This window comes from Podarcis filfolensis, assembly GCF_964270895.1.
Source record: "Podarcis filfolensis genome assembly, chromosome: 16".
NCBI lineage: Eukaryota > Metazoa > Chordata > Lepidosauria > Squamata > Lacertidae > Podarcis > Podarcis filfolensis.
The window spans coordinates 21,175,996-21,190,992 of NC_139620.1; the positions used below are offsets into that span (position 1 = coordinate 21,175,996).

The 14,997-nt window shown below is 47.0% G+C and overlaps 2 protein-coding genes across 5 annotated transcripts; one reads left to right on the top strand and one right to left on the bottom strand.

Annotated features, from left to right (window-relative positions):
- Nucleotides 1-113: 113 nt before the first annotated feature.
- Nucleotides 114-7,244, top strand: DRC10 (dynein regulatory complex subunit 10). 3 transcript variants are annotated; one of them, XM_083590372.1, is made up of 5 exons: nt 114-186; nt 2,312-3,097; nt 3,779-4,012; nt 5,777-5,848; nt 6,825-7,244. In XM_083590372.1, the coding sequence occupies exons 2-5, from the start codon at nt 2,417-2,419 to the stop codon at nt 7,095-7,097; spliced, it is 1,260 nt and encodes a 419-aa protein (XP_083446498.1). In that variant the 5' UTR covers nt 114-186; nt 2,312-2,416; the 3' UTR covers nt 7,098-7,244. The 3 variants fall into 3 exon arrangements, with proteins under 3 accessions (XP_083446498.1, XP_083446500.1, XP_083446499.1); XM_083590374.1 differs by lacking the exon at nt 114-186 and adding an exon at nt 631-888; XM_083590373.1 differs by lacking the exon at nt 114-186 and adding an exon at nt 759-976.
- Nucleotides 7,245-8,377: 1,133 nt separating this feature from the next.
- On the bottom strand, nt 8,378-13,732 carry RITA1 (RBPJ interacting and tubulin associated 1). 2 transcript variants are annotated; one of them, XM_083590584.1, is made up of 3 exons: nt 13,713-13,732; nt 10,946-11,307; nt 8,378-8,939 (listed from the first exon to the last, which is right to left on the bottom strand). In XM_083590584.1, exons 2-3 carry the CDS (start codon nt 11,230-11,232, stop codon nt 8,405-8,407), a joined length of 822 nt encoding a protein of 273 aa, XP_083446710.1. In that variant the 5' UTR covers nt 11,233-11,307; nt 13,713-13,732; the 3' UTR covers nt 8,378-8,404. The 2 variants fall into 2 exon arrangements, with proteins under 2 accessions (XP_083446710.1, XP_083446709.1); XM_083590583.1 differs by lacking the exon at nt 13,713-13,732 and adding an exon at nt 13,438-13,696.
- Between the last annotated feature and the right edge of the window lie 1,265 nt (nt 13,733-14,997).

Consider the following 14,997-nt stretch of genomic DNA (forward strand, 5'->3'; position numbering starts at 1 on the left):
CTATATCCCTCGCCCCTGCCCTCTACGAGGAAAAACAACCCGTGCGCACGCACCATCCGCTTACACGCCCGCAAACTTTTTAGCTCCGCCCTACACGCGTGCGCAAAACCCAACCGAACTCTTCTGTGATAGGCGAGAGATATCCCTATTGAGGCACCCCTGAGTTCTTAAAGAGCTGGTATAGAGGTAATACACAAATTTCCAGACTTCCGGTCCTCATATGTTGAACTCCACCATATGAGTGGCAAGGAGCGTCCAAAGCAAACTTTCTACCCTGTGAAGACTAAGCAGGGGAGCTGCTCTGCCCCCACCTGCGTAGCGTCCTTTTCCCAATCTTTGAACTGGTTGCTTCCAAAGTCTCTAAGTCTATGGCATACAGTCAGGGAAAATTTGAGAGCCGCCTTTAGGGCACTTCCGTTCTAAAATCGAACTTCCTTGGAAGTAAAGGTGTCACCACAGAGATTGTACGGGGTAGAGCGGTACCATCCTGAGACCATAGAGAGTTTCTTCTCTCCTCCCCCCCCCCCCATAGCTCCTTTGCTATAATAAGAGAATCATAAGCCTCAAGTTCCCCCACCACCACCATGGCCGCTCAAGCGTATGTGTGTCGTTCTAGAAATTTCCACCTCTATGGTTGCCCTCCCCATACGGTCAAGACTCAAGAAGGAACCTGAACCGCAAAACGCCGCTCTATTGCGTCTATGACCCCTTGGTAGCGAGTGGAATGTCGAAGGAGGGTTGGGGGCGGGCTTAGAATACTCTCCTATAGTTTCCGCACTGCTATTGGACAGCCCTTTTATATGATGCCAACGATAGGCAAAGAAGCGTCGGAGAATGTGATTGGTGGCTTTTCCCACCACCACGCTAATTGGAGTTGCCAAGCAACAAGCAAGCTGGGCCTTGTTTGAAAAAACGAGGCGGTGGTAGCGGTGACCCATTTTGGGGGTGGGGGGTGGGGTGCAAGACTTGTTTTGGGGTGAGTTTAAGGAAAGTCTAAATTGTTTTAATAATAGGTTATTATATTTTGTACTGCATATTATATTGTTATTATAGGTTATGTTTTACATTTAAATATTATCTCTGAAGTCTATGGATGGGCATCTGTACAGACTTAATAAGCAACATGCATAAATTTAGGAAGCTCTCTGTATCTCTTAGCCTAGCCTCCCTGGCAAGGTTGTTGTGGAACTAGGTAGCTGCTGTGCGCTGTGACAATATCTACAAGCTTTAATGGTTTCAAAAGAGGATTAGACAAATCTATGGAGAGAGGTCTGTTAGGGGTTATTAGCTGTGATGAAACCTCCATGTTCAGCAGCAGTATAGCACCAGTTTGTGGGGATGGGGAGCAACAGCAAGAGAGGGCTTATCCTTTTATGCCTTGCTTGCTGGATTCCTGGATGCATCAGACTGTGTCGGGAACTGCCTGGACCCTATGGGACTTCTGAATAAATGTAATTTGTATAGGACTGGGGTTTTTGTTTGTTTTTTAACAAGGGTGGTGTGTGCGAAGAGCCACAGAAGTGTGAGGAGAAAGGAAGGAGCAAGAGATGAATAATGCAGTTACTTTGGCTTTGTTTCAGTAGTGGCTCAGTAGTGAAGTTTGGGGTGTGGCACCCCAGGAAAACAGATACCATACCGCTGAGCTGGACTAGTTTTAAGTAAGAAGGCCAGCAGGTGGAGGGAGGGGGAGAGCTGGCTGAGGGTAAAGCCTGAGGTTTCTAGGGTAGTGCCCCATATACCCAGTAAATGTTTTTTTTACCTCTCATGGACCCTAAATCATCCCTTTACCTATTACAGCTCTTCTGCTTTCCCATTCTTCAGTTTCTCTCCTCACTTACCCCCTTCTAAGTTGTCTGTTCTAGGGCATATAAAGCACCATATTTCCTCATTATTCTGTCCTGGATTGCATGAGGACCACAAATGGCAAATAGTATCCTCATCTTCCTTTTTGGCGTCAAGTAGAGCTAGGCAATATATCAATATATTATCCGAAACTAGTTTGAAGTCCGTACTGAGATACTGGTTTCATAATTTTTGACCTAGCAATATATTGTGAATCATGATGTGTGTTTGCATGTGCTGTGCAACAGTCACGATGCTGGGAAAACGGTGAAGCCAGCCAGTGCCTCTGTATAGCTCCATACATTGTGATATGCCAACATATTGCAATGTTTAGCTGGAGATATATTGCGATGTTGAAAACCAGATATCCAGCCCTAGAGTCAAGTCTCTTTTTTATATATTCTGTATTTGTGATTCTGGGACCAACATGTGTGCATGTGTGGGTTTTTTATAGTCCATTTCCCCACAGAAATTGAAGCGTCAGATGTGCTGGAGCACCTGCTTACTTGGTACTGAAGACTAAAGCTACTTGTGGATCTGAAAGCACACCCTGTGAGGATACCTGGCTGAAAACATGGCAACCCAAGTAGTCCACCTGTCCACCCAATCAGATGCCAACCTGACCAGAAAGATGAACCTCAGAATGCCCCTGAAGATCCTAGAGCCTGGTCGGTCAAAGCTATCCACTGTTGAGACCAAGAGAATTATATCTGTGATGGACGATACCATCTTTAAGGTGGAGCTGGTCAGCGCATTCTCTTACATCATCAAGAACCTTGAGGATATGAGTGCAGTGTTGGGACCTGAACTTACAGGGGCTCTTAAGGAACATCTGCGGCTTTCAAACGTTATGGAGGCTACACTCACCCGCCTTGAAGAGGAAGGGGTTTTGCAAAAGGGCACTGCCAGGGGGTGGCTCATTGACACTGAGGATCCAAGTGGCTACCTTGTCTTGCACATACAAGGCTTAAGGTCTTCTGTCCGAAATATTGTACGCCTGTTTTTTGCTCATCCCTTAGCTTATCAGGCAATACAAGACATTGCCAATTTCAGGCAGCTGGCTGTCTCACAGTTCATTAAAGGCCTTGTGGAGCTCAGGGGGTTCCTGCTTGAGAAGCTTCTGACTACCCCGTTAGAAGAAAGAGAAAGAAATCGGTTTATACATGAAATAAGTCAGCGAGACAAGAAAAACACAGAGATGATTGCAGCTTTGGAGGAGGAGCTGGCAGCGGAGATCAAGAGTCGTGATGATGAGGTACAATGGGGTGGCAGCTTGGGATTTGACTGGTACAGACAATCAGGCAGTTGTCCAGCCCAAAACTATATCAAAAGAATTGTAAAGTATCACACAGAAAAAAGATGTTGTTGGACTACAACTCCCAGCTGCTCTAGCATGGCCAGTGGTGAGGGATGATGGGAATTGTAGACCAGCGACTTCTGTAGAGTACCACATTGGCTACCCACTGTTAGAAAAGGAGTTATCTCCCAGCTTCAGCTTTCAGCTGTTCCTTTTGCAAAGCTATAGGATCGGTAGACAGCTCCGGTATAATGAAGACTGGAGGTGCCATTGGTTTATATTGATGATTTCTTAAAACTTACTCAGCTGCCCATCGATAATTATATAATATATCCTAATTAAAGTCAAGGAAATAAAACAGATTTAAAACACAGCCTGAGTGAATAAAGAGGTGCCAGAAAGACATAGAGAAGGCACTAAGTGAGCCTCTTTAGGGAGGTTTTCCATAGTTGGGGTGCCGATACCAAAAAAGTCCTCCACATTACTTCCAGCAGGCTTCTGCCCTGTCTGGTCTCGTACTTCCCAGATCCTCAGCAGTATTATTTTAAATTATTCTCTTGACTTGTGTTGTCATTTGAAATGAATTGGTGTTTGTGCCTTGGATTGAAAGTCCTGCTGACCCAGCTTGGTGCCATTCAGATCTCCAGGAAGAACGCCACAATCAAGGACCTCAAAGCCCACTTGCACAGTCTCTCCAAGGTCTCCGAAAACCAAATCCTGCGCACCCGAGCAGAAGCAGAGAAGGCGCAGAAGACAGAGCTACGTGGGTCTCAGGGCAAGTGTGCCAAGTTGCAGCAGGAGCTGAATCAGCTCAGAGCCGCACTAAATGCCCTCATTGTGGAGGACCGGGAGTCTGAACTTGCTCTCCGGAAGGTAAGCAGAGGTGATCAAGGCAATTATTCTCCAAAGAGAATAATTCACAGGGCTGCTAGTCTGAGCGTTCTTACTAGAACAACAGCCCAATGCCTTCCAGATATCTTGGACTGCAAGTCCCATGAGCCTCAGCCAATGCAGCTGGGAATCATAGTCCAAACATAGCCCAGCCTGGAGACCAGGTTGGCAAAAACCGCACTAGACCAGAGTTTCCCAAACCTGGGTCTCCAGCTGCTTTTGGACTACAACTGCCATCATCCCTAGCTAGCAGGACCTGTCAGGAATGATGGGAATCACAGTCCGAAATCAGCCAGGGACCCAAGTTTGGGGAACCCTGCCCTAGAAAATGAGCTCCTCTGTAGTTAATATAGAGATGTGTTTCCAAGTGATGCTGGAAGAAAGGGCATCATTTAGCATAAGCATGCCCAGCTCCCAAGAGACTGTGATCTACTCCCAGTATTAAAAAAACCGGCAGTGATCTACCCATTGTCATTGGAGGGAGGAGCATGTGTGGGGTGGGTGGATTGCCCAGAGTTGGTGTTGAGCTTTTTGGGGGGAGGTTTGCACAGTTTTTTACCTTTTCCCCATTAACTTTTTATACACAATAAGGATCCCGCGATCCACCAGGATCAGCTGCAATCTACCAGTAGATCACAATCTACTGGTTGGACGTCCCTTATCTAGCACATGGCAGGTTGTAGCATAGATCTGGTGGGCTGATTTGGCCACGGTGGCTTAGAAGTGCAAGCCTGGGATACAGCTGGAATCAAACAGCCACCTGGGCCAATCCCCTTCCTTCATTGCAACCAGTTATCAAACTGGTAAACTGTACATTCTTCCAGGGGTGGTGGTACTCAGTATCTGAATTAAGAATACTTTCCGATTTTTAAATTGTCTCCCAGCCAAACTTAAAAGACAACAGTTTATTTATGACTGGAAAGGATTGTTGTGCATTTAAACTCTATACCTATTGAACAAGTCAATTTACTCTGAAGGTGGCTAGGCTTAAGAAAAAGGCTTTCTTTGGGGAGGCCTACATGCATTTTCAGAACACATTGGGTTTTCTGCACCTGCATGAGCACTTCAACTGCAAAACCATTTCTGGCTCTAGAGAGGTCTTGCAGGAGTCAGTTAATGCCAGAAAAGACCCAGCCATGGCCTGCTGCTGGCTGTAGAATGGAAACCACAAGTGTACAGAAGATGGGCATCTCTGGTGCATATAAATGGGATAAACAGCACCTATCCCAGGTTAATAAACTCAGCTGGTTGCCCTCTTTGTAGCTAAATGATTATGCAACTGGAGCCAGCCACTTACTTGACTTAGCAAGGCTACACAAATGTGCTGAGTTTGACTGAGTGTGTTGTCCAAACTCAGAATCAGGCCTCTCCTCACTAACCACAAGTTGTAACTGAGGAGGAAGCTTTAACCATGAGTTTCTGCTCAGACAACATGCTAAGTCAAACCTTGGTTTACTCAGCGTAGTAAACTCTGGCCCCAAAAGGTTGGGGGTGGGGAGCTAAGTAATTGAGCTGAGCTCATCTCCAGGAGCCTGCAATTTCACACAGTCTCATGGTGCCAAAGTTTGGCTCAGTGTGGTTGTGTGAACCAGCTGACTGTGTTACCAGGCCCAGAATATCTGAGTATTTAAAACTGTCCAGAGACTGTTGATTGCTTTCAATAGAAATGTCATCTACTAGTATAGCCAGCCACCCCAGCTTAACCCTGAAACTTTGGAAATGATTTTCTTCTCTTATTTATTCTAGAAAAAATACAAAGTGGAGATGGAAATAGAGAACTGGGTCCAGAAGTATGATATTGAGATGCTAGAAAAGCAGGTACTGTTGTCAACCCAAGTCTGAGCCTTTTCTCTGCCAATTCGTTTTGCCCATAAGAGGTCATTTCACAAACGTTAAGCAGCTAAACCTCCCAGGGCACTGATGTAGGATAACTCTCCCACTTTCCTTACATCAGCTGGGTTCCCTTTCCTACCTCCATGATTGCAACATTACCTAGGAAACCGAGCTGTTTCAGCCTCCTCACAAATTATTTGAAATTGCTCTGCCAGCTGATCTGGCATTGCTGGTTTGGTTAATTGGACCACAACAAAAGCATCCTTCGGTTCATGTTTTCTTTTCTTTTCAAGCCAGAATGTGAGCTTGTACAGGTGCAAAAAAAAGTATGGTGCCGTCCAGATGTTTTGGACTCCAGCCTGGTCAAGGATGATGGGAGTAGTAGTCCACAACATCTGGAGGGTACCATGTTACCTGTCCGTGACTTAAGTAGATTTTTCATTGATGGCTAACAAGGAAACCAAATACAGGGTCCTGTTGCGCTAATGCGTCATTGGCAACTTGCTACCTGCTAGGGAACACACGCAGGCTACAAAAGGAGGTTTGCCAAGGCCCTTTCTGCTGCTCAGACTGGGTAAGAGGGGCTTAAAAAACTCTTATTTGCCCCATTTGGGCTTGTAAGAGAACGAGTCAGTGGGCAGAATCACTGGTCCCCAGTCTCTTTCTTGGTTCACAATTCAGGAATCTTGTAGCAACTTAAAGGGGAGGTCTCCAAGCCTTTGGGGACATGAATTGAGAATCTGAGAACCTGCCATGGGCATGACATAATACTGCTTTCAAAGCACAGTGCAGATGGGGCCATCGTCTTTAAGCACCACAAGACACTATGCTGCAAGGGGCATCACATCCTGCCACTTCCTATAGCTCACAATATGTCCAAATTGGTTCAGAATATGTCAGAGATCAGTTCCGTTAGATGTAGAGGCAGTTGCTTAAATGCCAGGGTTTTGTCCATCCCCAGGAGGAGATCGAGGAGATTGACGTGGTCTATGTGGTAGAGAAGGAACAGCTGGCAGAGCTGAGAGAGAAGTTTGCGCTGCTGGATCAGGAATACAGCCAGATCAAGGAGGAGAGGAGGGTGAAGCAGGAGCAGAAGGAGAAGGCCGAGAAGGAGCTGGCCATCCTGGTCCGAGCTGCCACCCTCATCCAAGCCTTGTGGAAGGGCTACCTGGTCAGATCACTGCTACGGTCCAAGAGGAAGAAGAAGGGCAAAGGGAGGAGAGGGAGGAAGTGAGCCTTCACCGCTTCCTGCCCTGCCCCGTCCCCGGTCACAGGCAACCAAGTCCATTCCAGATCGTCCAGAATGGGTATTTTAGCACTCCCAAGGGAGGTTTGTCGTTCCTCAATAAATACTATCAGCCAGGTAGGCAAAGTTGTAAAATAGCTGTTCTCTCCTTTCTCCAGGTTTGAAAGGACACTGCAGGGGAAGCTTTGCACAGAACTTGTTCTAACCATGCTCAAGAATTGCAGGGGCAAAACTCATATTTCAGGTGTGGGGAACCCAAGGTCTCTCTCTGGCCCACAGAAATCTTAGAATTGTTGAGTTGGAAGGGATCATCTAGTCCAATCCCCTGCAATGCAGGAATCTTCCCCAAGCCGCATTCGTTAGGGTCCCTGCCTTGCACTCCCAAATGTTTTTGCCTGACTGTACTGTCTTCTTGAACTCTGGGATATGCCTCCTGGTTGCATGGATGGAGGAGAGGGGTGTGTGTGTGTGTGAACCTAGGCCACTGTAAAAAGTAAAATTTGCATTCATCGCTCCACCCACTTTTGCTTGTGGCCCTGCCCACCCCTAGCATGTGGCCCCCCCAGAAGCAAATGTGGTCCTTGGGATGAAAAAAGAACTTCTCTCCTACCTCCTCTTATTTCTTCATTCATATCCCTTTCACCTCTCTAAGAAGTTCAGCTTTTTATGCCCAGAACAAGTTGGACAGAAACATGGATCTGCCTGAGACCACCCCAATAACCAACACGCATGAGGCAGGGATCTGAACCAGTCTCCTTGGCCAACATGGTGTCCTCCAGAAGTTGCTGGACTACAACTCCCATCATCCCCTCTGATCCATGGCAGGGCCTTTTCAGTGACAGTTCCCCACTTTTGGAATACCTTTCTTGGTGAGGTCCGTCTGCCTTCCTTATTACTGACTTTCAGGAGAAATCGAAGAGCATTCCTGTTTACCCAGGCATTTGATGGCCAAAGAAACACTGTTCCTGGCAAGTGTTTTGCGAGAAGGTTTTAAATCGTTATGCTGCCCTGAGCTCCTCTGGGATTATTATCATTATTACTGCAGGAATACGACTGATATAAGAGGTCATTTACTGTTTGTGTTAATATTTTAAATTATGAACCACCTTGAAATCTACGAATGAAGGGCAGTACTGCTGTCACAGCCACTCTCAGCACCAAAGGAACAGGCAAAGACTGTTATGGCTAGCTAGTCCACCGGCTAAGATTCCTTACGGAACATGGGCAAACAGCATAGCCCTTTCGGTGGTCGTTTTGCATGCAGAACATGTGAGAACAGCAATCTTTTTATTTATTTATTTCCAGGGTGGCCTGGGCTTACATAAGCTTGTAGCTCTTATGACCCTGGCAGACGACGACCCGGACAAATTATTCGAATGTGGTCTAGGCAGAGACCCTGGGGAAGCCACTGAGCATTGGTGATCCTGCTCCACACTTGTCCTTGGCTTGCTTAGGTGGGCCTGGGAACCCTCAGAAGTTTTATACAGCCGGATAACAGGCTGGGGGGTCGCCCGTCCCAGAAATTCCTGGCTGTCTGCATCTAAGCAGTTCTCAGGATGCCCCCAAGAAGAACTTTCTCCTCCACGCCAGGTTCCAAATGCCTCTTTGCCCTGGGTGTCCGGTGTCTCCCGATGGAAGGCTCTCAGGGGCGTGTCCTTCGGACGAGGGGAAAGGACTGGCCGGTCCCTCGCAGCAGAAGGCGGAGTCAAAAGCAAAGGGCGGAGCTTAGCCACTTCCCCCTTCACCATCCAGGGAGTTGCCTGCTCCCGACCCCCTGGCTTTGGCCCAAACAGGGTCTCATCGCAGTAGGATGGGGTGTGACTTTTTAGCCTTCATTGAGAGATGAGGGGAGAGAGAGAGAGAGAGAGAGATGTTTACTGGCAACAGGAGCCACGCCTAGAGAAATCATTCTAAGTACCACAAAGTTATTACCATGCATAAAGTGTGGCTGGGGCAACCCAGCCAGATGGGTGGGGTATTAACAGTACAGTGGTACCTCGGGTTACAGACGCTTCAGGTTACAGACTCCGCTAACCCAGAAATAGTACCTCGGGTTAAGAACTTTGCTTCAGGATGAGAAATCGCGCAGCGGCAGCGGGAGGCCCCATTAGCTAAAGTGGTGTTTCAGGTTAAGAACAGTTTCAGGTTAAGAACGGACCTCCAGAACGAATTAAGTACTTAACCCGAGGTACCATTGTAGTAGTAGTATAGTGCCCTATACCTGTAAGTCTCAGGGCGGTTCACAACATAAAATCACAAAATACATAATAAAAATAAAATAAAAACAAAACCAAGAATAACCCAATAATCCCTCCCTCCCCAACACATTTTTAAAGAGCACTGGATGTCAATCAGCCAAAGGCCTGGTTTAAAGAGGAATGTTTTCACCTATCACCTAAATGTGTATAATGAAGGCACAAGGTGAACCTCCCTGGGGATAGCATTCTGCAAACGGGGAGCCACTGCAGAAAAGACCCTTTCTGGTTTTGCAACCCTCACGGGGGAGGCACACAAATAGGGGCCTGAGAAGTCAATATCGGGACAAATCTTAAGAGAAATGACTCATTTATTAAATCAGGTGGGGAACATCAACATTTTATTTTTTTTATTTTTGCAGTGTTGCATGATCTTGGGCCAGCCACGGTCTCTCAGCCTAACCCAGCATTCTTCAACCTTGGTTTTCCAGGTGTTACTGTACTGGAACTCCCATTACCCCCAATGGTCAGGGATGATGAGAAGATTGTTACTTACTTATTGCATTTTTATCCCAGGAGCTCAAGGTGGCATGAGTGGTTCTCCCCACCCACTCCTCATATAGTTCCCCACAATGACCCTGCCAGGTATATTAGGCTGAGACCCTAATTGGCCCAAGACCACACCTGACGAGCTTCCTGGCCAAGTGGGGGGTTCGAACCCTGATCTCCCAGGTTCTTGTCTGACACCTCTAACCACTACACCACTGCTGGTTCTGACATTCCATCACGGACATCTGGGGGCCCAAGGCTGAAGAAAATTGGCCTCACCCCCCAACTGTTGGGAGGGTAAAATGAGGGGCCGGACACAACTGTGGTTGTGCCAAATTGAGCTCCTTGGAGGAAAGGCAGGATATAAATATAATAAATAACCTGGCAGGGAAATCTCACTTTTGCTGACTGTCACAGCTCCTTCAAAACCTCCCCTGTTGTTGTTGTTGTTTAGTCGTTTAGTCTTGTCGACTCTTCGTGACCCCATGGACCAGAGCACGCCAGGCACTCCTGTCTTCCACTGCCTCCCGCAGTTTGGTCAAACTCATGCTGGTAGCTTCGAGAACACTGTCCAACCATCTCGTCCTCTTCTCCTTGTGTCCTCCATCTTTCCCAACATCAGGGTCTTTTCCAGGGAGTCTTCTCTTCTCATGAGGTGGCCAAAGTATTGGAGCCTCAGCTTCACGGTCTGTCCTTCTAGTGAGCACTCAGGGCTGATTTCCTTCAGAATGGATAGGTTTGATCTTCTTGCAGTTCACGGGTCTCCTCCAGCACCATAATTCAAAAGCATCAATTCTTTGGCGATCAGCCTTCTTTATGGTCCAGCTCTCACTTCCATACATCACTACTGGGAAAACCATAGCTTTAACTATACGGATCTTCATGGATCACTGCCTTGCCGTGGCGAAGGGGCTTGAATAACTCAGAGAAGCTATGAACTATGCCGTGCTGGGCACCCAAGATGGACAAGTCATAGTGGAGAGTTTTGACCAAACGTGCTCCACCTGGAGCAGGAACCGGCAAGCCACTCCAGTATCCCTGCCAAGAAAACTCCATGGACAAAGACAACAAGCATATAAAAACCTCCCCTACCTGTATTTATTTCCCTTTCTCGGAGTGCTGGTGGGTGGAGCGGCTGTTGAGGGGCTGGTGTCCACCTCCCATTGTGTCGTCTTGGGACTCCACAAAAGTGGTCTCGGAGAACTAGCTTTCTTACACACCCACGGTGGGTCAAACTCTGCTCTGGCATTCAATCGTCCTGTGGGGCTGCCGAAGAGTGACTCATCCACGTAGGAGGCTTTGGCCGTGACCCTGTAGCCTCTCCTCCCACTGCGTTGGTACTGGCGGGGCTGGATGCCCAGCTCAGCAGATGCCTTCATGGATCCGGTTAAGCTGCGCCGGGTCAGGCCCTGCCATCCAGGTCTGCAGGAGACTTAGAGGTTCATAAGCAAGATCTGAATGAAGCAAGAAGTCACTGGTGAATGCCAAGGCAGACTGATAGGGTACAGCAGAAGTGAGGACACATTTTGCCACCTTGGCATTTCATTTCGCTTTCAATTTGTATACTGTACCGCCTTTCTATATTACACTACACAAGCGGTTCACAAGCTAAACAAACAACAAAGCTAAAGGTAAAGGGACCCCTGACCATTAGGTCCAGTCGTGGCCGACTCTGGGGTTGCAGCGCTCATCTCGCTTTATTGGCCGAGGAAGCCAGCGTACAGCTTCCAGGTCGTGTGGCCAGCATGACTAAGCCGCTTCTGGCGAACCAGAGCAGCACACGGAAACGCCGTTTACCTTCCTGCCGGAGCGGTCCCTATTTATCTACTTGCACATGACATGCTTTCGAACTGCTAGGTTTGCAGGAGAACAAACAACAAAATCAACAGCAAAGATCTCACCCGTAATAACAGTCTGATCCAATGCCAAAAAGAAAGTCACAATAACTTTAAAATAAGCTTATATCAAATAAAGCAATATTCCAACAATCAGTTAGATTATATTAGTAAATGGTAAAATTAAATATCAGCGAATAGTAATTAAACAGCTTACAAGGAAGAATTACTAAACTATAATCAATAAAAATGACGGCAAGTCACAACGCATAAAATACCGCACAACGTGCAAAACCATGTAAAAGGATCAAACTGAGAAACAAGGACACACAACTTGCGAAAAATAAATAAATAAATATCCCTGAACTTCCAGGGGCCACATGGCAGTGGTGGGCAGGGCCAGAGCCAAAAATGGGTTGGGGCAATGGATGTCAACGTCAGTAGGCTGGCTCCCACTCACTCTTGATCTTCCATCCTGGTAAAAAATTGGCCTGATCAGAGTTGAAGGACACAATTTCGACCAGGGCAAATGCAGGATGTGGCCTGGGGAAAGTCCTGAGGGCCGAAATAGAGAGGTCTTATAGGATTTAGACACAAATTACACTTTGCTTGCGAGCAAAAAGGCTCCTTAAAAGCCTCACAAGAGGCAGAAATTCAAATTCAACCCTCTGGCTTGATATGAAGAGTTGCTTAGAATCGGTTTTCGGCAGAGATTTGTTGTGCTTGTTCTTTTGTGCCCCACCTTTCCTCCAAGGAGGTCAAAGTGGTAGAACATAGTTCTGTTCCTCCCAATTAATCCTCACAACAACCCTGTGAGGTAGGTTAGACAGAGAAGACTGTGACCCACCAGGTTTTGCGGCTGAGCAGGGATTTGAACCCCAGTCTCCCAGGTCCTAGTCTGACACGCTTTAACTACTACAGTACAATGAACATAAGAAGAGCCTGCTGGATCAGGCCAATCGCCCATCTAGTCCAGCATCCTTTTCTCACAGCAGCCACAACTAGATGCCTCTATGGGAAACCCACAAGTGGGACCTTAGTGCAAGACCAACTCATCCTTTCTGGGTTTCCCAGCAATTGGTATTTGGAAGCATTGCTAGTAGCATTGCCCGGTTTCCATCAGTAGCCTTCTCCTCTCGTTGAATTTGTCCAATTCTCTTTTAAAGCCATCCAAGTTGGTGACCATCACTGCCTCCTGTGGGAGGGAGTTCCATAGTTTAACTCTGCACTGCCTGGAGAGGCGTTTTCTTTCATCTGCCCTGAATCTTCCAGCAAAATAATAATAATAATAATAATAATTTATTATTTGTACTCCACCCATCTGGCTGGGCTTCCCCAGTCACTCTGGGCGGCTTCCAACAACGATTAAAAATACATCAAAATGTCACACATTAAAACTTCCCTGAACAGGGCTGCCTTCAGATGTCTTCTAAATGTCAGGTAGTTGTTTTATCTCTTTGACATCTGATTTATGATTTATTGATTCCCAAGTCACTCACGCTTGGAAGTACGCCCCGTCAAAATCAAGCGGGGCTTGCTCTCCGATAAGCAGACGTAGGGTCTGTCTAACTGCCCTCTGCTGTCTGCGTTGTTTGGATCTCGCTTCCCTGGGAGACGCAAGCATCACAGCCCGCTCTGAATGCAAAATGCAGTTGCAGAAGACGAAGCGGCAATTTGCATGGAGGAATGCACATTTCTGCAACCGGGCACGGGCCCCGCAAACCTGGTCGCCTCCCCTCCTAGACTTACGGATTTGCAGCTTTCCTCCTCGTTCTGCTTGCCGTTCCTTTCTTCTCCCCAGCACATCAAACAACCAAAGAAATGCCTGAGCAAAGAGGTCAATACGGACCTCCTTTCCGGTTCCCATACGCAGCCAGAAACGCAAACGTAGAGCCCAACCACCGCTGGCGTAGAAATATTATTTCAAAGCACTGCAGCGAGAAACTTGCCTTTGATTCCGCCCCAAAATATTGATTCATATAATCGCCTCCTATCACCAATAATACTTCCTCTCCAGTACTTACGAGTTTCACTTCGGAACCCCAAATGTAGGATGAAAACTGCAGAGACTGTGCCTCCTTGCGGGGGGGGGGAGAGAAAGAGAGAGAGAGAGAGAGAGAGAGAGAGAGAGAGAGAGAGAGAGAGAAAACAGGACTGGGCGAAACCATTCTACGGAGGGGACAAGGACTCCCAAGAGGAGAATGAATCGATTGACTCACACAGTCTAAGCGGCTTCCGGTTGCTCAAGACTCCCCCCTCTTTTAGGAAGGAAGAACGTCCCATAGAAATTCCTGGAGAAATGTAGGGCTTTAGAGTTTGATGGGTGTGTGTAATTGGACAGGATTTGCCGCCGCCCCCTCCACTTTCTTGTAGCAGTACCATCAGGAGTTCCCAGTTTTTCTCCCTTCTGAAACGTGGAATTTTATTTTTTATTTTTAAGTTAACCTGCAATATTAAAACATGCAGACCAACAGCGCAGAAAGAAGCCTTATACATGCAATACTCGCCGGGTTTGGGCTAGGAGCAAATCAACTGGCTTTGGCTGCAACGTGGGGCAGGATTATTTGAGCATCGTCAGCCTCATCTCTAAAGTGCAATGCCAACACCTTTCCAGGGCTATCGTGAGCAACCCTCCATTGATTTCTATGAGTACCACCTCTCACTTCCGCGGCGTGAAGTTTGCAGATGAGTAGCAGTCTTAACACTGCAATCCTAACCATGTCTACTCAGAAGTAATCCCTAGTGAATTCAGTATGGGTTTACGTATGGGTAAACGGGATTAGGATTTGCAGCCTTGGTCTGTTGCAGAAAAGCAAACAATAAAGTTTTGTGTATGTGGTTCATAAAGACCACAGCGGACATTTATAGCGCATCTAGCGCACATTTAAAGGGCCGGATTTCTCCTAAAGAATTATGGGGACTGTAGTTCGTTAAGGATGCTGAAATTCTAGCTCCGTGAGGTGAAAACTACAGTTCCCATGCTGGGGATTATATATGCTTTGAATGTGTTTTGGAGATTGTAGATCCGTGTGAGGAAAACTACGCTTCTATGATTTATTTTAAAAAAATAATAATAATAAAGGAAGGCATGCGCTTTAAATGTCTGCTGGATCTTCCATGTACTTTCAATATATGGTGTGGATCTGCCCTGACACACGATTGTGGCGAAAGTTTTCATGGGCCGGAGCCCATTTCATCAAATGCTTGCGTTTAAAACTAACAAATAAACGCGGCGCTCTAACTGAACCCGGAGGTTCTTCCTCAAGACACGAGATCAGCTGATCCAACCTTTTTATCTCTAAAGAGCCT